Consider the following 24,442-nt stretch of genomic DNA (forward strand, 5'->3'; position numbering starts at 1 on the left):
TGTAGGCTCTGCCGTGGTTGTCGTCGGTTGCACGGTCGAGGTTGTTGTAGGCTCTGCCGTGGTTGTCGTCGGCTCAAGAGTGGACGTTGTTGTAGGTTCTGCCGTGGTTGTCGTCGGCTGCAAGAGTTGACGTTGTTGTAGGTTCTGCCGTGGTTGTCGTCGGCTCAAGAGTGGACGTTGTTGTAGGTTCTGCCGTGGTTGTCGTCGGTTGCACGGTCGAGGTTGTTGTAGGCTCTGCCGTGGTTGTCGTCGGCTCAAGAGTGGACGTTGTTGTAGGTTCTGCCGTGGTAGTCGTCGGTTGCACGGTCGAGGTTGTTGTAGGCTCTGCCGTGGTTGTCGTCGGCTCAAGAGTGGACGTTGTTGTAGGTTCTGCCGTGGTTGTCGTCGGTTGCACGGTCGAGGTTGTTGTAGGTTCTGCCGTGGTTGTCGTCGGCTCAAGAGTGGACGTTGTTGTAGGTTCTGCCGTGGTAGTCGTCGGTTGCACGGTCGAGGTTGTTGTAGGCTCTGCCGTGGTTGTCGTCGGCTCAAGAGTGGACGTTGTTGTAGGCTCTGCCGTGGTAGTCGTCGGTTGCACGGTCGAGGTTGTTGTAGGTTCTGCCGTGGTAGTCGTCGGCTCTATAGTGGACGTTGTTGTAGGTTCTGCCGTGGTTGTCGTCGGCTCAAGAGTGGACGTTGTTGTAGGTTCTGCCGTGGTTGTCGTCGGCTCAAGAGTGGACGTTGTTGTAGGTTCTGCCGTGGTAGTCGTCGGCTCTATAGTGGACGTTGTTGTAGGTTCTGCCGTGGTTGTCGTCGGCTCAAGAGTGGACGTTGTTGTAGGTTCTGCCGTGGTAGTCGTCGGCTCACGGTCGACGTTGTTGTAGGCTCTGCCGTGGTTGTCGTCGGCTCAAGAGTGGACGTTGTTGTAGGTTCTGCCGTGGTAGTCGTCGGTTGCACGGTCGAGGTTGTTGTAGGCTCTGCCGTGGTTGTCGTCGGCTCAAGAGTGGACGTTGTTGTAGGTTCTGCCGTGGTTGTCGTCGGCTGCACGAGTGGACGTTGTTGTAGGTTCTGCCGTGGTTGTCGTCGGCTCAAGAGTGGACGTTGTTGTAGGTTCTGCCGTGGTTGTCGTCGGCTCAAGAGTGGACGTTGTTGTATGTTCTGCCGTGGTTGTCGTCGGCTCAAGAGTGGACGTTGTTGTAGGCTCTGCCGTGGTAGTCGTCGGTTGCACGGTCGAGGTTGTTGTAGGCTCTGCCGTGGTTGTCGTCGGCTCAAGAGTGGACGTTGTTGTAGGCTCTGCCGTGGTTGTCGTCGGCTCAAGAGTCGACGTTGTTGTAGGCTCTGCCGTGGTTGTCGTCGGCTCAAGAGTCGACGTTGTTGTAGGTTCTGCCGTGGTTGTCGTCGGCTCAAGAGTGGACGTTGTTGTAGGTTCTGCCGTGGTTGTCGTCGGCTCAAGAGTGGACGTTGTTGTAGGTTCTGCCGTGGTAGTCGTCGGCTCAAGAGTGGACGTTGTTGTAGGCTCTGCCGTGGTTGTCGTCGGCTCAAGAGTGGACGTTGTTGTAGGTTCTGCCGTGGTAGTCGTCGGTTGCACGGTCGAGGTTGTTGTAGGCTCTGCCGTGGTTGTCGTCGGCTCAAGAGTGGACGTTGTTGTAGGCTCTGCCGTGGTTGTCGTCGGTTGCACGGTCGAGGTTGTTGTAGGTTCTGCCGTGGTAGTCGTCGGCTCTATAGTGGACGTTGTTGTAGGTTCTGCCGTGGTTGTCGTCGGCTCAAGAGTGGACGTTGTTGTAGGTTCTGCCGTGGTAGTCGTCGGTTCCACGGTCGAGGTTGTTGTAGGCTCTGCCGTGGTTGTCGTCGGCTCAAGAGTGGACGTTGTTGTAGGTTCTGCCGTGGTAGTCGTCGGTTGCACGGTCGAGGTTGTTGTAGGCTCTGCCGTGTGTGTCGTCGGCTCAAGAGTGGACGTTGTTGTAGGTTCTGCCGTGGTTGTCGTCGGCTCAAGAGTGGACGTTGTTGTATGTTCTGCCGTGGTTGTCGTCGGCTCAAGAGTGGACGTTGTTGTAGGCTCTGCCGTGGTTGTCGTCGGCTCAAGAGTGGACGTTGTTGTATGTTCTGCCGTGGTAGTCGTCGGTTGCACGGTCGAGGTTGTTGTAGGCTCTGCCGTGGTTGTCGTCGGCTCAAGAGTGGACGTTGTTGTAGGTTCTGCCGTGGTTGTCGTCGGCTCAATAGTGGACGTTGTTGTATGTTCTGCCGTGGTTGTCGTCGGCTTCAAGAGTGGACGTTGTTGTAGGCTCTGCCGTGGTTGTCGTCGGCTCAAGAGTGGACGTTGTTGTAGGTTCTGCCGTGGTTGTCGTCGGCTCAAGAGTGGACGTTGTTGTAGGTTCTGCCGTGGTAGTCGTCGGCTGCAAGAGTGGACGTTGTTGTAGGCTCTGCCGTGGTTGTCGTCGGCTCAAGAGTGGACGTTGTTGTAGGTTCTGCCGTGGTTGTCGTCGGCTTCAAGAGTGGACGTTGTTGTAGGCTCTGCCGTGGTTGTCGTCGGCTCAAGAGTGGACGTTGTTGTAGGCTCTGCCGTGGTTTGTCGTCGGCTCAAGAGTGGACGTTGTTGTAGGTTCTGCCGTGGTAGTCGTCGGTTGCACGGTCGAGGTTGTTGTAGGCTCTGCCGTGGTTGTCGTCGGCTCAAGAGTGGACGTTGTTGTAGGCTCTGCCGTGGTTGTCGTCGGCTCAAGAGTGGACGTTGTTGTATGTTCTGCCGTGGTTGTCGTCGGCTCAAGAGTGGACGTTGTTGTAGGCTCTGCCGTGGTTGTCGTCGGCTCAAGAGTGGACGTTGTTGTAGGCTCTGCCGTGGTTGTCGTCGGCTCAAGAGTGGACGTTGTTGTAGGCTCTGCCGTGGTTGTCGTCGGCTCAAGAGTGGACGTTGTTGTAGGTTCTGCCGTGGTTGTCGTCGGCTCAAGAGTGGACGTTGTTGTAGGTTCTGCCGTGGTTGTCGTCGGCTCAAGAGTGGACGTTGTTGTAGGTTCTGCCGTGGTAGTCGTCGGTTCCACGGTCGAGGTTGTTGTAGGCTCTGCCGTGGTTGTCGTCGGCTCAAGAGTGGACGTTGTTGTAGGTTCTGCCGTGGTAGTCGTCGGTTGCACGGTCGAGGTTGTTGTAGGCTCTGCCGTGGTTGTCGTCGGCTCAAGAGTGGACGTTGTTGTAGGCTCTGCCGTGGTAGTCGTCGGTTGCACGGTCGAGGTTGTTGTAGGCTCTGCCGTGGTTGTCGTCGGCTCAAGAGTGGACGTTGTTGTAGGTTCTGCCGTGGTAGTCGTCGGCTCAATAGTGGACGTTGTTGTATGTTCTGCCGTGGTAGTCGTCGGCTCAAGAGTGGACGTTGTTGTAGGTTCTGCCGTGGTTGTCGTCGGCTCAAGAGTGGACGTTGTTGTAGGTTCTGCCGTGGTAGTCGTCGGCTCAATAGTGGAGGTTGTTGTAGGCTCTGCCGTGGTTGTCGTCGGTTGCACGGTCGAGGTTGTTGTAGGTTCTGCCGTGGTAGTCGTCGGTTCCACGGTCGAGGTTGTTGTAGGCTCTGCCGTGGTTGTCGTCGGCTCAAGAGTGGACGTTGTTGTAGGTTCTGCCGTGGTAGTCGTCGGTTGCACGGTCGAGGTTGTTGTAGGCTCTGCCGTGGTTGTCGTCGGCTCAAGAGTGGACGTTGTTGTAGGCTCTGCCGTGGTTGTCGTCGGTTGCACGGTCGAGGTTGTTGTAGGCTCTGCCGTGGTTGTCGTCGGCTCAAGAGTGGACGTTGTTGTAGGTTCTGCCGTGGTAGTCGTCGGCTCTATAGTGGACGTTGTTGTAGGTTCTGCCGTGGTTGTCGTCGGCTCAAGAGTGGACGTTGTTGTATGTTCTGCCGTGGTTGTCGTCGGCTCAAGAGTGGACGTTGTTGTAGGCTCTGCCGTGGTTGTCGTCGGCTCAAGAGTGGACGTTGTTGTAGGCTCTGCCGTGGTTGTCGTCGGCTCAAGAGTGGACGTTGTTGTAGGCTCTGCCGTGGTAGTCGTCGGCTCAAATTTGGACGTTGTTGTAGGCTGTGCCGTGGTAGTCGTCGGCTCAAATGTGGACGTTGTTGTAGGTTCTGCCGTGGTCGTCGTCGGCTCAAGAGTGGACGTTGTTGTAGGTTCTGCCGTGGTAGTCGTCGGCTCTATAGTGGACGTTGTTGTAGGCTCTGCCGTGGTTGTCGTCGGCTCAAGAGTGGACGTTGTTGTAGGTTCTGCCGTGGTAGTCGTCGGTTCCACGGTCGAGGTTGTTGTAGGCTCTGCCGTGGTTGTCGTCGGCTCAAGAGTGGACGTTGTTGTAGGTTCTGCCGTGGTAGTCGTCGGTTGCACGGTCGAGGTTGTTGTAGGCTCTGCCGTGGTTGTCGTCGGCTCAATAGTGGACGTTGTTGTAGGCTCTGCCGTGGTTGTCGTCGGCTCAAGAGTGGACGTTGTTGTAGGTTCTGCCGTGGTTGTCGTCGGCTCAAGAGTGGACGTTGTTGTAGGTTGTTGTTGTAGGCTCTGCCGTGGTAGTCGTCGGCTCAAGAGTGGACGTTGTTGTAGGTTCTGCCGTGGTTGTCGTCGGCTCAAGAGTGGACGTTGTTGTAGGTTCTGCCGTGGTAGTCGTCGGCTCAATAGTGGACGTTGTTGTATGTTCTGCCGTGGTTGTCGTCGGCTCAAGAGTGGACGTTGTTGTAGGTTCTGCCGTGGTAGTCGTCGGTTCCACGGTCGACGTTGTTGTAGGCTCTGCCGTGGTTGTCGTCGGCTCAAGAGTGGACGTTGTTGTAGGTTCTGCCGTGGTAGTCGTCGGTTGCACGGTCGAGGTTGTTGTAGGTTCTGCCGTGGTAGTCGTCGGCTCTATAGTGGACGTTGTTGTAGGTTCTGCCGTGGTAGTCGTCGGCTCAAGAGTGGACGTTGTTGTAGGTTCTGCCGTGGTTGTCGTCGGCTCAAGAGTGGACGTTGTTGTAGGTTCTGCCGTGGTAGTCGTCGGTTCCACGGTCGAGGTTGTTGTAGGCTCTGCCGTGGTTGTCGTCGGCTCAAGAGTGGACGTTGTTGTAGGTTCTGCCGTGGTAGTCGTCGGTTGCACGGTCGAGGTTGTTGTAGGCTCTGCCGTGGTTGTCGTCGGCTCAAGAGTGGACGTTGTTGTAGGTTCTGCCGTGGTTGTCGTCGGCTCAAGAGTGGACGTTGTTGTAGGTTCTGCCGTGGTAGTCGTCGGCTCAAGAGTGGACGTTGTTGTAGGCTCTGCCGTGGTTGTCGTCGGCTCAAGAGTGGACGTTGTTGTAGGCTCTGCCGTGGTTGTCGTCGGCTCCAGAGTGGACGTTGTTGTAGGTTCTGCCGTGGTAGTCGTCGGTTGCACGGTCGAGGTTGTTGTAGGCTCTGCCGTGGTTGTCGTCGGCTCAAGAGTGGACGTTGTTGTAGGCTCTGCCGTGGTAGTCGTCGGTTGCACGGTCGAGGTTGTTGTAGGCTCTGCCGTGGTTGTCGTCGGCTCAAGAGTGGACGTTGTTGTAGGCTCTGCCGTGGTTGTCGTCGGTTGCACGGTCGAGGTTGTTGTAGGCTCTGCCGTGGTTGTCGTCGGCTCAAGAGTGGACGTTGTTGTAGGTTCTGCCGTGGTAGTCGTCGGCTCAAGAGTCGACGTTGTTGTAGGTTCTGCCGTGGTTGTCGTCGGCTCAAGAGTGGACGTTGTTGTAGGTTCTGCCGTGGTAGTCGTCGGCTCAAGAGTGGACGTTGTTGTAGGCTCTGCCGTGGTTGTCGTCGGCTCAAGAGTGGACGTTGTTGTAGGTTCTGCCGTGGTAGTCGTCGGTTGCACGGTCGAGGTTGTTGTAGGCTCTGCCGTGGTTGTCGTCGGCTCAAGAGTGGACGTTGTTGTAGGTTCTGCCGTGGTTGTCGTCGGCTCAAGAGTGGACGTTGTTGTAGGTTCTGCCGTGGTAGTCGTCGGTTGCACGGTCGAGGTTGTTGTAGGCTCTGCCGTGGTTGTCGTCGGCTCAAGAGTGGACGTTGTTGTAGGTTCTGCCGTGGTAGTCGTCGGTTGCACGGTCGAGGTTGTTGTAGGCTCTGCCGTGGTTGTCGTCGGTTGCACGGTCGAGGTTGTTGTAGGCTCTGCCGTGGTAGTCGTCGGTTCCACGGTCGAGGTTGTTGTAGGCTCTGCCGTGGTTGTCGTCGGCTCAAGAGTGGACGTTGTTGTAGGCTCTGCCGTGGTAGTCGTCGGCTCTACAGTGGACGTTGTTGTAGGCTCTGCCGTGGTTGTCGTCGGCTCAAGAGTGGACGTTGTTGTAGGTTCTGCCGTGGTAGTCGTCGGTTCCACGGTCGAGGTTGTTGTAGGCTCTGCCGTGGTCGTCGTCGGCTCAAGAGTGGACGTTGTTGTAGGTTCTGCCGTGGTAGTCGTCGGTTGCACGGTCGAGGTTGTTGTAGGCTCTGCCGTGGTTGTCGTCGGCTCTATAGTGGACGTTGTTGTAGGCTCTGCCGTGGTTGTCGTCGGCTCAAGAGTGGACGTTGTTGTATGTTCTGCCGTGGTTGTCGTCGGCTCAAGAGTGGACGTTGTTGTAGGTTCTGCCGTGGTAGTGGACGTTGTTGTAGGCTCTGCCGTGGTTGTCGTCGGCTCAAGAGTGGACGTTGTTGTATGTTCTGCCGTGGTTGTCGTCGGCTCAAGAGTGGACGTTGTTGTAGGTTCTGCCGTGGTAGTCGTCGGCTCTATAGTGGACGTTGTTGTAGGCTCTGCCGTGGTTGTCGTCGGCTCAAGAGTGGACGTTGTTGTAGGTTCTGCCGTGGTAGTCGTCGGCTCTATAGTGGACGTTGTTGTAGGCTCTGCCGTGGTTGTCGTCGGCTCAAGAGTGGACGTTGTTGTAGGCTCTGCCGTGGTAGTCGTCGGCTCAAGAGTGGACGTTGTTGTAGGTTCTGCCGTGGTTGTCGTCGGCTCATAGTGGACGTTGTTGTAGGTTCTTTTTTCTATGTGGACGTTGTTGTAGGCTCTGCCGTGGTAGTCGTCGGCTCAAGAGTGGACGTTGTTGTAGGCTCTGCCGTGGTTGTCGTCGGCTCAAGAGTGGACGTTGTTGTAGGCTCTGCCGTGGTTGTCGTCGGCTCAAGAGTGGACGTTGTTGTAGGCTCTGCCGTGGTTGTCGTCGGCTCAAGAGTGGACGTTGTTGTAGGTTCTGCCGTGGTAGTCGTCGGCTCAAGAGTGGACGTTGTTGTAGGTTCTGCCGTGGTTGTCGTCGGCTCAAGAGTGGACGTTGTTGTAGGCTCTGCCGTGGTTGTCGTCGGCTCAAGAGTGGACGTTGTTGTAGGTTCTGCCGTGGTAGTCGTCGGTTCCACGGTCGAGGTTGTTGTAGGCTCTGCCGTGGTTGTCGTCGGCTCAAGAGTGGACGTTGTTGTAGGTTCTGCCGTGGTAGTCGTCGGTTCCACGGTCGAGGTTGTTGTAGGCTCTGCCGTGGTAGTCGTCGGCTCTATAGTGGACGTTGTTGTAGGTTCTGCCGTGGTTGTCGTCGGCTCAAGAGTGGACGTTGTTGTAGGTTCTGCCGTGGTAGTCGTCGGCTCAAGAGTGGACGTTGTTGTAGGTTCTGCCGTGGTAGTCGTCGGCTCAAGAGTGGACGTTGTTGTAGGTTCTGCCGTGGTAGTCGTCGGCTCAAGAGTGGACGTTGTTGTAGGTTCTGCCGTGGTTGTCGTCGGCTCAAGAGTGGACGTTGTTGTAGGTTCTGCCGTGGTAGTCGTCGGTTGCACGGTCGAGGTTGTTGTAGGCTCTGCCGTGGTTGTCGTCGGCTCAAGAGTGGACGTTGTTGTAGGCTCTGCCGTGGTAGTCGTCGGTTGCACGGTCGAGGTTGTTGTAGGCTCTGCCGTGGTTGTCGTCGGCTCAAGAGTGGACGTTGTTGTAGGTTCTGCCGTGGTAGTCGTCGGTTGCACGGTCGAGGTTGTTGTAGGTTCTGCCGTGGTAGTCGTCGGCTCAATAGTGGACGTTGTTGTAGGTTCTGCCGTGGTTGTCGTCGGCTCAAGAGAGGACGTTGTTGTAGGTTCTGCCGTGGTTGTCGTCGGCTCAAGAGAGGACGTTGTTGTAGGTTCAGCCGTGGTAGTCGTCGGTTGCACGGTCGAGGTTGTTGTAGGCTCTGCCGTGGTTGTCGTCGGCTCAAGAGTGGACGTTGTTGTAGGCTCTGCCGTGGTTGTCGTCGGTTGCACGGTCGAGGTTGTTGTAGGCTCTGCCGTGGTTGTCGTCGGCTCAAGAGTGGACGTTGTTGTAGGTTCTGCCGTGGTAGTCGTCGGCTCAAGGTGGAGGTTGTTGTAGGTTCTGCCGTGGTAGTCGTTGTTGTTGTAGGTTCTGCCGTGGTAGTCGTCGGCTCCAGAGTGGACGTTGTTGTAGGTTCTGCCGTGGTAGTCGTCGGCTCTATAGTGGACGTTGTTGTAGGTTCTGCCGTGGTTGTCGTCGGCTCAAGAGTGGACGTTGTTGTAGGTTCTGCCGTGGTAGTCGTCGGTTGCACGGTCGAGGTTGTTGTAGGTTCTGCCGTGGTTGTCGTCGGCTCTATAGTGGACGTTGTTGTAGGTTCTGCCGTGGTTGTCGTCGGCTCAAGAGTGGACGTTGTTGTAGGTTCTGCCGTGGTTGTCGTCGGCTCAATAGTGGACGTTGTTGTAGGTTCTGCCGTGGTAGTCGTCGGTTGCACGGTCGAGGTTGTTGTAGGTTCTGCCGTGGTAGTCGTCGGCTCTATAGTGGACGTTGTTGTAGGTTCTGCCGTGGTTGTCGTCGGCTCAAGAGTGGACGTTGTTGTAGGTTCTGCCGTGGTAGTCGTCGGCTCTATAGTGGACGTTGTTGTAGGCTCTGCCGTGGTTGTCGTCGGCTCTATAGTGGACGTTGTTGTAGGTTCTGCCGTGGTAGTCGTCGGCTCTATAGTGGACGTTGTTGTAGGCTCTGCCGTGGTTGTCGTCGGCTCAAGAGTGGACGTTGTTGTAGGCTCTGCCGTGGTCGTCGTCGGCTCTATAGTGGACGTTGTTGTAGGTTCTGCCGTGGTAGTCGTCGGTTCCACGGTCGAGGTTGTTGTAGGCTCTGCCGTGGTTGTCGTCGGCTCAAGAGTGGACGTTGTTGTAGGCTCTGCCGTGGTTGTCGTCGGTTCCACGGTCGAGGTTGTTGTAGGCTCTGCCGTGGTTGTCGTCGGCTCAAGAGTGGACGTTGTTGTAGGTTCTGCCGTGGTAGTCGTCGGTTCCACGGTCGAGGTTGTTGTAGGCTCTGCCGTGGTCGTCGTCGGCTCAAGAGTGGACGTTGTTGTAGGCTCTGCCGTGGTAGTCGTCGGCTCTATAGTGGACGTTGTTGTAGGCTCTGCCGTGGTTGTCGTCGGCTCAAGAGTGGACGTTGTTGTAGGCTCTGTCGTGGTCGTCGTCGGCTCTATAGTGGACGTTGTTGTAGGTTCTGCCGTGGTAGTCGTCGGCTCAAGTGTGGACGTTGTTGTAGGCTCTGCCGTGGTTGTCGTCGGCTCTATAGTGGACGTTGTTGTAGGCTCTGCCGTGGTTGTCGTCGGCTCTATAGTGGACGTTGTTGTAGGCTCTGCCGTGGTTGTCGTCGGTTCCACGGTCGAGGTTGTTGTAGGCTCTGCCGTGGTTGTCGTCGGCTCTATAGTGGACGTTGTTGTAGGCTCTGCCGTGGTAGTCGTCGGCTCAAGTGTGGACGTTGTTGTAGGCTCTGCCGTGGTTGTCGTCGGCTCTATAGTGGACGTTGTTGTAGGCTCTGCCGTGGTTGTCGTCGGCTCTATAGTGGACGTTGTTGTAGGTTCTGCCGTGGTAGTCGTCGGCTCAAGTGTGGACGTTGTTGTAGGCTCTGCCGTGGTTGTCGTCGGCTCTATAGTGGACGTTGTTGTAGGCTCTGCCGTGGTTGTCGTCGGCTCTATAGTGGACGTTGTTGTAGGCTCTGCCGTGGTAGTCGTCGGTTCCACGGTCGAGGTTGTTGTAGGCTCTGCCGTGGTTGTCGTCGGCTCTATAGTGGACGTTGTTGTAGGTTCTGCCGTGGTAGTCGTCGGCGCAAGAGTGGACGTTGTTGTTGGTTCTGCTGTGGTTGTGGTCACTTCTTTTGAAGTTGTTGTTGGTTCGATTGTTTTTGTCGTAATTGGCTTTTCCGTGGATGTAGTACTTGTTCCTAAGAAGTGTTTTTACGATCTAGATATCAGTGCTGCTACTGCAGATGTTTGCGAGACCTGGTTTTTTTTGTGTTTTCTTGGTTGTGTTTCTGAAATTTATTTTTCTGGTGATTTTTTACTCTGCTTACGCGACTATCTTTTTATTTTGCTCTTTTTTTCGGCGTAATATGGCAACTGTTTTTTCCTACCTTTCAAAGATTTATTTTTTGCAAATATTTTTTTCTTGTGTTTACTCACCGAACTCCGCTATCCTTTCAGCTACATTTACTTTCTCATTTTTCCCAACGACGTACTCGTGGCTTTTGTTGAATTTCTTGGTCAAAACGTCTTCTGTTTCCGTGTTCGAAACTACAAAGATCTTCGATTCCATTCCGTTTTTGTTCATTGCAGCAATGAAGGTTTTCGTGTCGTTGTCCACCTTGCTTCAATTTATTGATTCTTGTTGTGCTATTCTTTCCTACACTTCATTTTAACGATGCTGGGGTTTGTGGGAAAATATTGAGTTCGGGGTATAGAATACCAATACGAGTGTAGCTACTCTCAATTCATCCTAATCGTACTGTGAAAGATTTTGACTTGCTCCCGCGGCTTCTCTCAGAGGCTAATTCATTGTTTCTACTGGAGTATTCAGGTGAAAAGGCTCAGCGATTGTCGACGCTATGGTCGACGTGGTTGGATCCGGTGCAGAACGGTGGGTCTCTCCTACGTACATCAATGAACTAATGCCTTTTCCCACGCCGTTTTTCGGGACAGTTAGGAGAGGTTTGACTGGATCGCTCTAATGCTCGTTATCTACACTCCGAACCATATATTTGCCTACGGAGGCTCCAACATCGTCAGTTCTGCGATATGCTGCATTTAACTTATTTTTTTACCTGTAGTTGAACTTGCATGGGATATAGTGCACCATAAGATCGTTCGGCCGTTTGCTATGTTTCGCAAACTGTTCTATCGCTCTAAAAATAATCCATTTTGTTCATATTTTTTCGAAAAAACAATTTTATAAACCTTTCAGAACAAGGAAGGATTTTGTTGTGACAGAATTCTCGAGACAAGAAAACATAAATTTCCGGATCCCACAAAATTCATGTTGGTCACTTATTTCATCTATTCATCACATAGTCCACAGCCACCAAGCCTTTTGAGTAAACTTACGCGGTTTGATTGGCTATTCCATTTTCCTTTGATCGGATCTTGTCCAATTCGCTCACTGCGTCCAGAGCTTTCAAAGGAGGACTTGTTTGTGCATGATTTGTATAAAGAATGAAGCTGTATCTTTGCTTCTCATCTTTCATCAGCAGGATAGATTCTCGAGTGTTGTTGATATTCTGGAAAGGAATAAAACGGGCTATACGAAGCTCTGAGAACAACAGATATATGATATATTTCTGAAGCTGTTTTCTTGTTTCTTCTCGTGTTTTCTTCGAACATCAGCATGATCATCATATTGATGCACAAAGTAATTGTAGGTAATTTTTATTGTATCTCTGTAATTACTGTTCTGAAGGAGCAGATGTAATATAAATTGAATCTGTTTAGTGGGAGGGGGGAGGAAAGGAAGCAGGAGCAAAAAAGATGAACAGTCCCAATTAACATTTTCTGAAATCTGGTTATAAAATTTGGAATAAAACAGGTGTAACACTGCAAAATAACAAAAAAGAATTAATTACGTATTGTCGGAGTGTTTTTCATTTTTGTTCCTCTACCTTTCTCTTTTCCTCCTACTCCTTCATCTTCCTCTTCGCAAAACAAGATTCAATCATGCATGCTTAGCTTTAAAGGCATCACCCCACGAATCTGAGGTGGTACGGATTTCAGGTGGAGCATTCGTACACGGGACCGTAGAAAAGTGGAGAGAAAGGTGATTCCGTCCATTTCTTCCTAATTGCCGTAAAAAAAAACGGCTCGGAAGATACGGTTCCGAGCGCTCCGGTGTGCTATTTTCTGCAGCGGAGCGCGCCGGCCTTGTGCACGCGCCGCATCTTCCGGACCCTTTTTTATGGCAAATAGGAAGAAATGGGCAGAATTAGCCCCTCTCCATAATTCACTATCCCGTGTAAGAATACTCTACTTGAAATCCGTACCACCTCAAATTCGTGGGGTGATGCCTTTAAAGGCTTATTTATTGTCCTGCTGAATGCTACATGGGTATAGTGCATTCGGTAAGAGGTTTGGCTGCGACTACACGGTCGATCGTTCGAGAGTGCTCTGAAGCGTACTAAGCCTTTCGTCCTCCCGAGATCGGTAAATTTTTAGCAGTTTCCTCTGGGAGGATAAGAACACTAACTTAAAGGCATCACTCCACGAATCTGAGGTGGTGCACATTTCAGGTGGAGTATTCGTATACGGGATGGGAGACTATGGAGAGGGGGTGATTCCGTCCATTTCTTCCTAATTGCCGTAAAAAAGGAAATTAGCAAGAAATGGACGGAATTACACCCTTAATACTTCGCCTAAAATCCGTACCACCTCAGATTCGTGGAGTGATGCCTTTAATAGATTATCTGGTCCCATCTCGGCAATACATGTGCCGCAGACGCGTTCATAAATATCAACCTATTCTAAAGTAAGGCGTTGACGCGATCCTAAAAGGAATGATCACCGTGCAATTTGTCAGCTTACATCAGCTGAAAACTTCATGGGAAACAGGAATATAAATAACCATTTGATCAAGCAGTTACCCAAGAAAGAGACATTACTTTTGCACTTACCAAGTCAATACTGCAATCACCATCATCATTAGTTGGTAATAGGCGTAGAAATCTGGGAACTGGCGTTTGCTGGGGATCTCCGAGATACATCGAATAGTACACTACTCTGATATCTGAATAAGTTATATGTTTTATAAATTCGGGCAGAAATGTTTCCATCTCTAACTAGCAGAAGCGGCGAAGATAAAAATGAACAAAATTTCACTCAAAAACTATTTTACGCGTAATGTGTGTAGTTTTTGCCGCATCACTTCTGTAATTCGGTTGTGCATTGGGCGAAAAGGGCATATTTAGACTGCAAATCGATGGAATACGTTCTTCATCATAAAAATTGTGATAGTCATGAGTTGCTAACAGAAAGACTATAAGAAGGATAATTTCAGATTATTTACCCAGAGTGGAATCCTCTCAAGACATCACTGAAGTAGTAACTCTACGGTTTTACCGCATTTTGTACGGACAATAGTCCAATAGGGCTCTAGGTTGCAAACATATCAGATATTTTTGATGTTATTTGAACTCCCAGCCATTCAAATAATACTGTTTTTTAAAAATAGTTGAATATTCGGGACCATCTCATCAAATATATAACCGGGTCAAAACGATATGAAGCACTGCGTAGTCACGTAGGCGGTTGCGCTCGAAGCGGCGCGACGGAGAGAGCGGTTGGATGATGATGATCGTGATGGGACCATCGCGGACGGTGGTAGCAAGGGTCCTCACTCGATCCCAACTGCTGCGCTCCACCGCACCACTCCGAGCGCAACCGCTTACGCAACTGCACCATGCTTTACGTCGTTTTATTCTACTATACATGATTCCTTCGCCGAAATCCTAAATATCGCAGATCACCGCCTGCATTTTTCAAGATTGTCAATGCTTTGCTTATAATAATTTGTATTAAACGACGATAATTTCGGAATAAAATGATAAGAACCATAGGAGAAAAATGAATATGCGCCCCTTTAAACATTTAACTTGACCTGATTCGCTGTTGTTCGACGATTTCGATGTGAGAAGAACGGTTAATAAGACAGCTAACACAGCTCCAACAATGACAACCATCAGAAAAACTACATTCATTTTTGGCGCCATTTTTTCCTGAATAAATAGGTTAGTACGATTCTCCAAACAAAATGTTACCGAAATATTTTCTTTCAAAAGGCAGTTCCCAGAGATCATTTGTAGATGATTTTTTGTTATCTATCCATTGTAGTTCATCTTACCACCTTATTCCCTGCCGGAATCCATTCGAAGTCGAACTTACACGTTCCGAGGTTTCCGAATACGTTGTGCTTGATACAACATAATTGGTCTCCCTGGTCTCTTTGGCTCTTCTTGGAATGCCTTTCTTCAATCCCTCTCTTTATTTTTCCTTTTGTGGTCTATTTGATTCAGAGTGGGTTTACAAACTACACTTACTGTGCTTCTAACAGAATATGTTCTCATTCCGGTCTTCCTGTTTCTGTTGTGCATTCAGAAGTGTAGTAAAACTGTCTGACAAGATTAAGTCGACAAGGAGATTATATTGAAATTTTCGGACTTTTCTACTTTACTCACAAGAATTGTGACTTATTCGTGAGCAGCTCTACCGCAGAGGTTTGTTCATACATATCAGCAATGATTATGTTAAAGGCATCACCCCACGAAACTGGAGTGGTACGGATTTCAGGTGGAGAGTTCCTATGCTGGGTCGTGGATTGTGGAAAAGAAGGTGATTCCGTTCCTTTTTTTCTAATTGCCGTGGAAAACGATCCGAACGATGTGGACGTGCACAAGGCTGGCATGCTCTAATACAACACTTCGCAGAGAACAGCGACCCGGCACGCTCAAAGCTTCATCTTTCGGGCCGTTTTTTACAGCGATTAGGAATTGATAAACGGAATCACCCGCTTCCCCACAATCTACGACCCCTAGTATAAGAATTACCCACCTGAAATCCGTAGCATCCCAGATTCGTGGTACGCTGCATTTAACGGCGATTACGGTATCATTCACTGCGTTGCTGTTAGACTTCAAACAGCTCCAGACGTTTCTGCAACAAACATTCAACTGCCTGCGTGCTTTTTTTAAAGCAATTTCAGTGCACTCAAAGCGTATAGACAGTACATCGTTGTGTTGTGTTTTTTTCAGTTCATATCAGTGTTCCTATATTGAGCTTTAGTGGTCGATAAAAGTTTCAATCGATAGTTTTATTCATATCACTACGGGCTTTCGTTGATAAGAATAGCGCTTTCAAGGCTGCCGAAAAAATCTCCTTATACAGCAAATTCAATTGTGATACAATGTGCCGTAAGCAGTTCATGATCTTTACTATGGAGTCTTTCAAACCTAAATAAAGAGCTTGCTTTGATTTTTATTTCATTTCATTGTTGTAGCTCAACTTTTAAAGGTCATTCTCTCCGTTAGGCAACTGCAGCCGGAAGACTTATCTTGTATTAAATAAACCCTTTGTTTTTGTTCGTTTCCCTGATCATCTAATTTCAGCTTTCAGTTTCTCATTTTATGCACTCTTAATATCAGTTTTTTGATAATCTTTGCTTCAATGACAACAGTAGATGACTGATACACACTGTGAATGGAACATTGTGCAATAGGTCGTAAACTCTGGTGTTTCTTCTTTGAAGGAATGACTGGGTGCGAAGTAGTATCACGCCAGCAAACCTCGTGAGCCTCAGTAGAGACTCTTTCAAATCACACAAAGCTAGTCTATAGAACGATCGATTGGTTGGAGAATAGAATAAATACTATTCTTGCCGTCCAAGAAGATGCTATTTTTCTGTACAGTTTCATCGTAAAGAGAGGTACGTACGTACTTGTTGCCTCCCTTGAACGGTTCTACATAATACCTTAGTTTTACAGCACAAAATTTTCTGAAAGTAGCACTTTTTGCTGCAACGCAGCCTAACTGATAAAGAGTTCTCTTAATGCTCCGCTAAAAATTCTACGCGCCTCAACCGCGATGAGCGTTCGTTATTCTCCAAGGTTTGCATCACAGAGATAAACTGTGCATAGTTGATAAGGTCGCGATATACTGAAGTTTAGTCATAGTTTAGCTACATTACAATCTCTTTGTGCAATCTACGTTCGACGTGGACGAATAAGTAGTATATCAAGTCTCAAATCTTCTACCATTTACACCTTATTATCCACCTAAAGCTGCAGACATAGCCAGCATTCATTGTTCCGTTCACCTGTACGCCTTACGATGCCTGTACACTTCGTCTTGCGCATTACTATGACCAAGGGTGCAGGGTATACGAGTCTGATTGCTATCTGCTCGTGGTGGTCCTGCTTGTACGAAGTGCAGTCAGACGTTTACACGCTATGCGCTTTGGCGACATATGAGGTATACATAGCTTGCACATTTATATGACAGAAGTTACCCAGGTGCTGCCAGTACGCTTCCATTGCTCAACCAAAACACTCAATCAAACACCTGGAATGAGCGGGGAATTTCTGGTGACAAAACTCTCGCTTTCGTTTCGCTAAACTGACGAACACTGTCGATACGGGAGTAATCAGGTCGCTCGGTGTCGGTAGGCAGTTGATGAGGTGGGCCAAGCCTTGCAAGCTATGGAACAATAACACGCCTACGCGAAGATGCGGGTAACCACATCAGGTGATAACACCAGCCAAGAGAAAAAACATTACCAAAGTACGGCATGATCCTCTTACGGTTTTTTTTTCAGTTTTTGCTGACCTGTGAATCTTGCTGCTTTCAGCAAATTATTTGAGCTATTACCACATATTGGTGACCCATCAGGTACACAATTCACATACATGGAAGGATGATGTTGTTGAGGGACCGAAGAAGAAACATTTGAAAGGAATAATCTTCTTGTTATCGGCATCTCCACACTTCGTGATGACATGTAGCACATTTGAAACGTCCACAACAATTCTATAAATTAGTGTCCGCTTGGTTCTTCGAGAGGGAGAAAAAAATGTGCAAAAAGAGGGAATAGTACACTTTTCTGCAAAAATAAGTTGAAACATAAAAAATTGTAACTACATAGTTATGATAGTATGAAAACAGTATTGACAATTTCTAACATTTTCTTTTCTATATTACCATAGAAAAATACTAAGGAGTTACCCTTCATCAATATTCCCGCTATGAAAGCTTGGCATAGATCACGGATTCATTGGAACCTCGTTGTTCGAGACGAATTCTCAAAGATTCGTGAATAGAACAGACTTGGTAAAAGGAAGTATAGAAAGTTATGTTTCGTCGCAGCTAACAGTGGAAAAATCAAAAAAAAATGCAAACATAGCGTATAAGAATTAAAAGTCCAGTTTCCTGTCCAATTTTCTTGCTTTTCACTTTTCTTGTTCCGTTTTATTTTATACTAGCCATAAGATATTTTAGCGTACTATATCGCCCCTAGGGTTACGGTACGGTTAGAAAATATATCTGTCTGAACTTCATCCTTTGCAGTCCCTCCTAACAAAACCAAGATTCTCAATTCTCATGTTCTAGAAGATTCACGAAAATTGCGCGGTACAGCTTCCTATTCTTTACCTGTAGATTTTTTTTGTTTTTTGTGAGTAAGTGGATGCTGGCAGAATAGATTTGAATACTATCTATCTAAAACGGACGTTAGGGTGAACAACATATGAAGAAAATGTCTGCAGACCCAATTTACTTTCCAGGAAAAAAATTGGATCTTTGCGATCATAATAATTGTTAAGTTATTTCTTTAACCTCAAAATGCAGATTGGAGTTCAGGAACTTGATTTCATGAGGAAATATTGCTTTGTTTATAAACAATACGCCTAATGAAAGATTAAGAGCGCGGGACCCGAATGCTAATGGCGGCAGTTTGTCCCAGACTGGAATCTGTCGCTTAACCGACTGCGATATCCATTTATACGCCGACCAAACATTGAAAAGCGCAATGCATGATGACTGCATGATGACCGCTTGCTGATAATTAAAGCATCATCTCACGAATCTGGGATGGTACGGGTTTCAGCCGGGTAATAAAACCCATACGGGGTTGTAGATTGTGGGGAAGAGGGTGATTCCGTTTATCTCTTCCTGTATCAGTGTAAACGGACGACCCTGGAACGCTATTTCTTACGAAGGCTTCTGTTACAGTCCGTCTTCTGCCCCGCCATCGCCTGCGATTTGTTCGAATGGGTTTCCGACTTTGGAATCACCCTCTTCCCCACAATCTACGACCCCGTATAGGCACAGATTCGTGGGGTGATCCCAGTAACCCTCGTGAAGGGGATTTATTATCTGCTTTTGGACGTATGCGAAGAAAAATTCTGATAGCTTAGCGGCTAAGAACCATGGAACTCGAACTCATATTTCATTACCCCTTCCTAGGTCCTTGACTTAAATTGTTACATTTGTGATCATGTGCGATGAGGTAGCGCCGTCTCGGCCTTTATCATTAGTTCCTTTGCAATGAATCTTGAAAGTTCTCGAATGTAGCACGTTCTCAGATCAAAGTAAAAAGTCTCCAAAGTTGAGTGATGACAGCGTGACTTTACCATGTTTACATCTAATGAAATAAATTCGATATAAAATGAAAAAAAAAGACGACAAATTGAGATAATGGGTACACACACACAAAACGACGAAGGACAATAAAGAAGACCTTTAACGTTTGTTTTGAAGCGGCTACATAACAGCGATTTCACTGCCATGCACTTCAAAAAAGATGATATTGGGACTATTCCGTAGTATGCAGCTTGTTATTGATTTCTACAGTATTTTTCTTATGAATTCAGCGCAAAAACGCAAAACCACGAATAGAGAGGCTATGCCTAGAATAACTTCTATGTCCATTGCATCTATGCAAATGGGGTATTTTTGTCAAACAAAGTGAAATACTATTTGTTCACTTCAATTGGCGAGCTTGTGTTATGGTCTGATGCGGTTCCTCGCATTTTTTCGGAGGCGTATCGTCCTTGAATATAGCTCTCTCCCAACTTTCTACAGTTCGCACAGTATCCATTCCACACAGTTCTATAGCCTCAGAGACTTGGTGTCTTGCATAGTTTGCTTACCGACACCGAGTTATCTGAGTAAATTCGAGTCGACAATGTCCGACAGTTCAGCGTAACGAAGCGGAGAGTTGTTACCGAAAAATCCACGCTCTCTCTACGTAGTTGACCTCTTTGCGTTCGACATTAGCGATGTGCTGTACGATAGCATCTTTTTTGGAATATCTGGATAATTTCCGCCATGCATGGAATATCTGGTTAGCTTCTGCCATGTAACCGTGCAAGTTATTGAGCTCGGGCGTGCTCAGGGCGTTCACTTCTGGTTGGACGTCTGATTGGGCTCGCTACCAGCAACGCCACTGTGAGCAGGTAGCAATCAGTGTATGCGGTCTCAAAACGAAAGTGATGCAAGAAAAGGCTGTACGGTTACTAACATTTCCTATAAAGGAGGTTGTGTTCCTCAGTAGTGCTCGGGTGGCTGCAATTCTGCAGGAGAATCTCATTCTTAGCATGGCTTTTTCAGTTTTTAAGAAAAAGATACATGTAAATAGTAAATCATGAGGAATGAAGAAAATAGAAAATAAATGGAGCGTGAAGGATAAAGGACAACCTGGTATCTTCTTTGTTGTTAAGCCGATCGATAGTTAGGAAAAACAACGAATACTTTGAAAGTCAGCGAACTTATTGGATTCATGTACTGGATATGCTCGAAGCAACAACTTAACTCCTCTTTCAGTTCTTAGAAAAGAAAGAAGCAGAACTAGAAGGACCTACAAGGAAATATCAATCGAACATTTCTGGGATACGATCTTTAAGGAAAAAGTTTGGTATGACCTAATCACAAACAAAACTGAAACAAATCAAGCCCCACTGAAGTACAAGAGAAATATTGAGCTTGATAAACACACCTGACGTTGTTCATTTGGTGGTGCAAGCCAGTCTCGGAGTGTTCTTTCTACAAAACATACCTAAGTTCTTGAGCTAAGAGATTTCAGAATATGAGAGAAGTTACACAGATGTACGTTGATTTTATTTTCGTGAAGACTCAAACATTGGGAGGAAGGAAGTTGATACGCTTAAAAGGAAGAATGATTGAAATGAAAAGCAAGAGGAAAGTACATATTATCTGCAAATATCATTGGAGAGATGCCCAAGCAGTCTAAGGCGTGGCTTAAGGTCAACATTATCAAGAAATAAAGTTCCTTTTTGATATAGTCCTTACGTGACATTGCCGCTAACGTCATAACGTCATTATACCGTACTTTAGTCATATGAATCGCATTACTTTATTGATAAAACTGCCACATATTGATGGATTTTTCTTCCGATTAGATCAATGGAAACTTTCTTTTGCGTAAAATCTTTCGTTTGCAGCGATTTTAACCGAACTTCATTTTAGTACTGTAGCGTACAGGAAGGACCTTCCATTACTACTCCATACTGTAGTCTCACACTGTCACGCCACTTGAGCAAAAAAAAAAAAGACAAAGAGGCAAAGGTGAACCAGAACAAATAGCAAGTTAAAAACGTCTACTCATGTACCGGAACTAAATTACAAAATATAAGACTATTTATGAGTGGGACATGCCAAGTCACTTCAACAATGTCGTTAGCATGAAATTTTTGAACTGGCGAGAAAAAAAACGACGAAAAATTAACGCGTGGGCGATCCTACCCCTACTCATTTTTGGATATTCTGGAACTGGTGCATTGAAGAAGGAAAGGAAGTTATTTCTGAAGTTCTTTCTGCTGTACTAGCAAACCGGTTCCTCCACAACTGTTTAGCCCTTCGTAATACTGTTGAGGTGACTCTAGGAGTCAAATTGCGATACACAGTGGGGATACGTGGTTTGGCATCGTCTGCCATGCTGACCTGCTATTCGACAACTTCAACACTTTTCCTACTTCACGAAATAGGAGTCCTAGCTGAGAGTAAACCACTGCTAAGATACACTGACGTCTTGGAAAAATTTTGCAGTGTAGCTCCGTGATCCATATGGGTGGTGAATCTTAGTATTTTGACCTTTAGTGAAAGCAGAACTCACCATAGAGGGAGTGCCAGGTTTTGGGGACAAGTCCCCTGCCACTCAAGCATTACTGCACATTGTCTCAGTACATTGGCACTGGTCTTTACCGTCCTAGACCTTGAATGGTGAGAGGGCATCAAACTGCTTAGGTTTCTTAGGATGTCTTTTTTTTAGACTTCTATGATTCTAGACCAACGGCAACACGTGCATGTGGAGCTCTCCCGTAAAGTATTTGGGTAGGTGAACAAAACCATTCGCTACTAAAGCCTCCTATTTGAGAATGGAAAATCCTGAATATTTTGGAGCTCATGGGAGTCTATAAAATTCAAGGACTTGTGAACAGCCATGCAATTTGAACTTACTCATCTGATACTATATAAGTACTTCAACGTAGTATGGGTTCGCTATCTTATCTCTTCAGCTTTTAGTTCGTGTTAGTGTAAATTTGTAGTTAGTCGGCCGAGTTGGTACTAAAATCATCCTGGATCTTCTCTACGGTGTAGATCACCCTAATCACCTTGAATCCCGTTGGTATTCGAACTGGTCGAGCGGGCGCCAGTAATTTTTCAACTAGTCCCGATCGCGTGCCAAAGTCGCCCAGTGGTTCCTCCTTTCGCGGGGGACACAAAGAGGGTCATAATTTTCTTTGAAGGACTTAATGAAGAAATCTGACGGTCGGCGGTTTCCTTTGGTGCGCTTAATATCGCTGGCAACCTAATCGCTTACGACTCTGGTCCTACGATGTCCGACCCACCTTATTTTACTTTCCTTAGCAAACGCGGTGTCGACTCTAATCTTCGATCGCTGACATAAGAGAGAACTTTGAATCCCGTCTCTCACTTGCGTTAAAGGCATCACCCCACGAATCTGAGGTGGTGCAGATTTCAGGTGGAGTATTCGTATACAGGATGGGAGACTACGGAGAGGGGGGTGATTCCGTCCATTTCTTCCTAATTGCCGTAAAAAACAGCCCGAAAGATACGGCTTCATTCGTTTTGGCGCACCATTTTGTACAAGAGCTTCGATTGGAGCGCGCCAGTCTTGTGCGGCGCCGCATCTTCCGGGCCGTTTTTTACGGCAATTAGCAAGAAATGGACGGAATCACCTCCCTCTCCGTAGTCTCCCATCCCGTATACGAATACTCCACCTGAAATCTGCACCACCTCAGATTCGTGGTGTGATACCTTTAAGTGGGATACTCCTAGCATCACTCTTTCGCGTTCAATGACGCTCACCGCGTTTTCTTCCTGCTTGCGAAAGGCCCGGGTTTTCGAAGCATAGGTCAAGGCAGGAAGTGCGGTGGTGCTGAAGAGGTGAACATCTAACTGGGTGTTCTTGGTCTTCTTCACTACATCCTCGATGCTCTTATACGTTCTCCAAGCCGCTCGTCCCCTCTTGCCCAGCTGGGGGTCAGGTCATTCATCATGTTCATTTCTCGACACAGATAAACGTAGGCGTAGATAATCAACCTATAATCGTAATTATTCATTTATTCTAGTCAAATCGTGGCGGATCGTTATTCAAGTGTAGCTCTTTTTATATGTTGTAGAGTTCCATGACTGACTACAACGCAACTACTGCACTGACATACTTTTGTTGACTCCAGTTCTCTTCTCTCTAGCTATTCGCATCATTAGCTAATCGAATACCTATCGCTGTTATCTGATTAAAAAATTTTTTACATCGATCATAGATAAAGTACGTTCTTGTGCTGTTGCAAATATTGCTTTCGGAGCAATCGACTTGTTACAATGGACAAATCCTTGTAGATTTCGTTAGTAAGATCGGAGAGTTTAAGGGTGGGATAATATGGGAGGGAAATAGTGTAGTTAGCGTTAACTACCATAATTCTTGGCCAACGCGATTAATACCTCGTTTCAGGTTGTGAGGCTTTTAAAAACTCCTATGTATTTTCTCACAAAGCAAAGTGAACCTTTCGCGGGTTTGCTACTTGTTAGTAGGAGATCTTCAAAAATAACAGTGTCACGAGACTTAGACTGCTCCAAATAAGGTGTAAGGTGTTTACATATTATTTTCCAGGTTCGAAGCAAAATTTTTCCTTTGCGGGTAATACAGCGATGCAGGTTTTCACAATTCCTGCGTACTATAGAAAAGCGATTCGGCAAAGAATTGCAATGTAGTTTTATTTTGACCTGAAGTTATGGATGTTCATGCTTTGGAATTTTTCCTTCCTGTTCTGTTTCAAATTCGGTACCTAACTTGAAGAAAAATCTCCAGTCAAGGCTGCACGTAATCCCAATCTCTCTAGGCATCGGATAACTTCCCAATGGGACACAGTTTCGTTGAAAATCACTAGCATATCTCTATTCCGTTAATTTTTTCCATCTATTTCTGCTCAAAATACTGCAACGCTAGATGTTGAAGTAAAAAACGCGGCAAACTATAGTTTTATATATCATAATCGTTCAGTGTAACCATCTACTCTGCCGACGAGGACAGAGCAAATCGTATGAGCTCGTGGAGAAGGAAAAACAGTGCAAAAGATTCTCTTTTCTATATTGGGATTAAAGAAATGTTTCAGCGACAAACAAAAACTACATTGTAAGAGGATTCAGGAGTGAGGTGATCAATTTTAATACGATTTTTTTCTATTTTTCTTCCGTGACACACTGATAGCTTCTCCAAATTCCGTAACTACCTATTGCCCTAATCTTCAGCTGAAACAACGATTGTTGACCGTGAAGTGTAGTTTAGGTTGGGCACTAGATACTAAAAGTTAGTATAGTGTTCAAAAAGAGAAGAAAACGCTTCAAAAATAAAAAATACCCTACTTTAAGTGTTTATTCTCAACAGGGACGAAAGTTGATGACTCCAAGCCAAATATTAAATGTTTTTTTGTTATTCCGTATCTCCAAACACCCAGTATATTGTTTACTTTTAGGAAATGTACGACCTTAGGTAAATTCTCTTCAAAGCGTTTGAATTTTTGAATGATTTGTCATTCGAAGCGTTTGATAAGTCGCAATGTTCCAAAATAAATTAAGTTGCATACTTTGGTTAGTTTAAGTTGATCCACGATTTTTCTAATCTATGAATTCACTACCTTCCTAGATGGATTAGGCTGCGTGAGGAAGTTGGCAGGAGTGCAGAAGTAACCTTCTTTGAGTCTTGGCATTTTAGTTGTGAATGGTGCACTATTTTGTTGGGAGGGGGGAGAACGAAGATTGTTATTGTTCCTCATCTAAGATTCCGGAATGCAACCGTTATGTTAGCGGACAACCGGTTGTTACAGTTGCATCGCTATCAGTAACTAATAACGAGGCCCCTTGCACATGACCCCATAGGGATCAGAAGAAGATCGTTAGAGGCCTTCATACGGCGCCAACTTGTTGGTCGTAGCGATTACTGTTCCTCTTTACTGTTCGGTACGGACCTTCGGATGTTATGATAAACGATGGTCCGCTAACATCTTCGGTTTTATGGCTATTAAACGCGTCACCCCACGAATCTGAGGTGGTACGGATTTCAGGTGGAGTATACGGGATAGTAGATTATGGAAAGAAGGGTGTTCTGTTCATTTCTTCCTGATTGCCGCGAAAAACGGTTTGGAAGACGCGGCGCGTGCACAAGGCTGGCGCGCTCCAACTGAACTCGTTGTGGAAAATGGCGCGAAGGAACGCGCGAAGCCGTATCTTTCGGGCCGTTTTTTTTCGCGTTTTTTT

The 24,442-nt window shown here is 47.3% G+C and overlaps 2 protein-coding genes across 3 annotated transcripts in view; one reads left to right on the forward strand and one right to left on the reverse strand.

The window, feature by feature from the left end:
- RB195_020490 (uncharacterized protein) overlaps positions 1-20,599 on the reverse strand; it is a gene marked incomplete at both ends in the record, with an annotated part of 40,821 nt that extends 20,222 nt beyond the window's left edge. Inside the window, 13 exons of one of the 2 annotated variants that reach the window (XM_064188808.1) lie at positions 86-882; positions 1,024-2,369; positions 2,566-4,397; positions 4,456-6,895; positions 6,958-8,325; positions 8,382-10,059; positions 10,298-10,482; positions 10,936-11,016; positions 11,216-11,388; positions 12,772-12,884; positions 13,755-13,872; positions 19,641-19,687; positions 20,488-20,599. In XM_064188808.1, coding sequence (XP_064044687.1) covers positions 86-882; positions 1,024-2,369; positions 2,566-4,397; positions 4,456-6,895; positions 6,958-8,325; positions 8,382-10,059; positions 10,298-10,482; positions 10,936-11,016; positions 11,216-11,388; positions 12,772-12,884; positions 13,755-13,872; positions 19,641-19,687; positions 20,488-20,599 — 10,290 coding nt within the window. Of the gene's footprint in view, positions 1-85; positions 883-1,023; positions 2,370-2,565; positions 4,398-4,455; positions 6,926-6,957; positions 8,326-8,381; positions 10,060-10,297; positions 10,483-10,935; positions 11,017-11,215; positions 11,389-12,771; positions 12,885-13,754; positions 13,873-19,640; positions 19,688-20,487 lie in introns of those variants that run through there. The other variant, XM_064188807.1, reaches the window with a different exon arrangement.
- Positions 6,905-9,906, forward strand: RB195_020491 (uncharacterized protein; the record flags this gene model as incomplete). Its single annotated transcript, XM_064188809.1, has 4 exons — positions 6,905-6,918; positions 6,996-8,182; positions 8,257-9,827; positions 9,877-9,906. 4 exons carry the CDS (start codon positions 6,905-6,907, stop codon positions 9,904-9,906), a joined length of 2,802 nt encoding a protein of 933 aa, XP_064044690.1.
- Positions 20,600-24,442: the final 3,843 nt, after the last annotated feature.

Source organism: Necator americanus, chromosome II (genome assembly GCF_031761385.1).
Source record: "Necator americanus strain Aroian chromosome II, whole genome shotgun sequence".
Classification (NCBI taxonomy): Eukaryota; Metazoa; Nematoda; class Chromadorea; order Rhabditida; family Ancylostomatidae; genus Necator; species Necator americanus.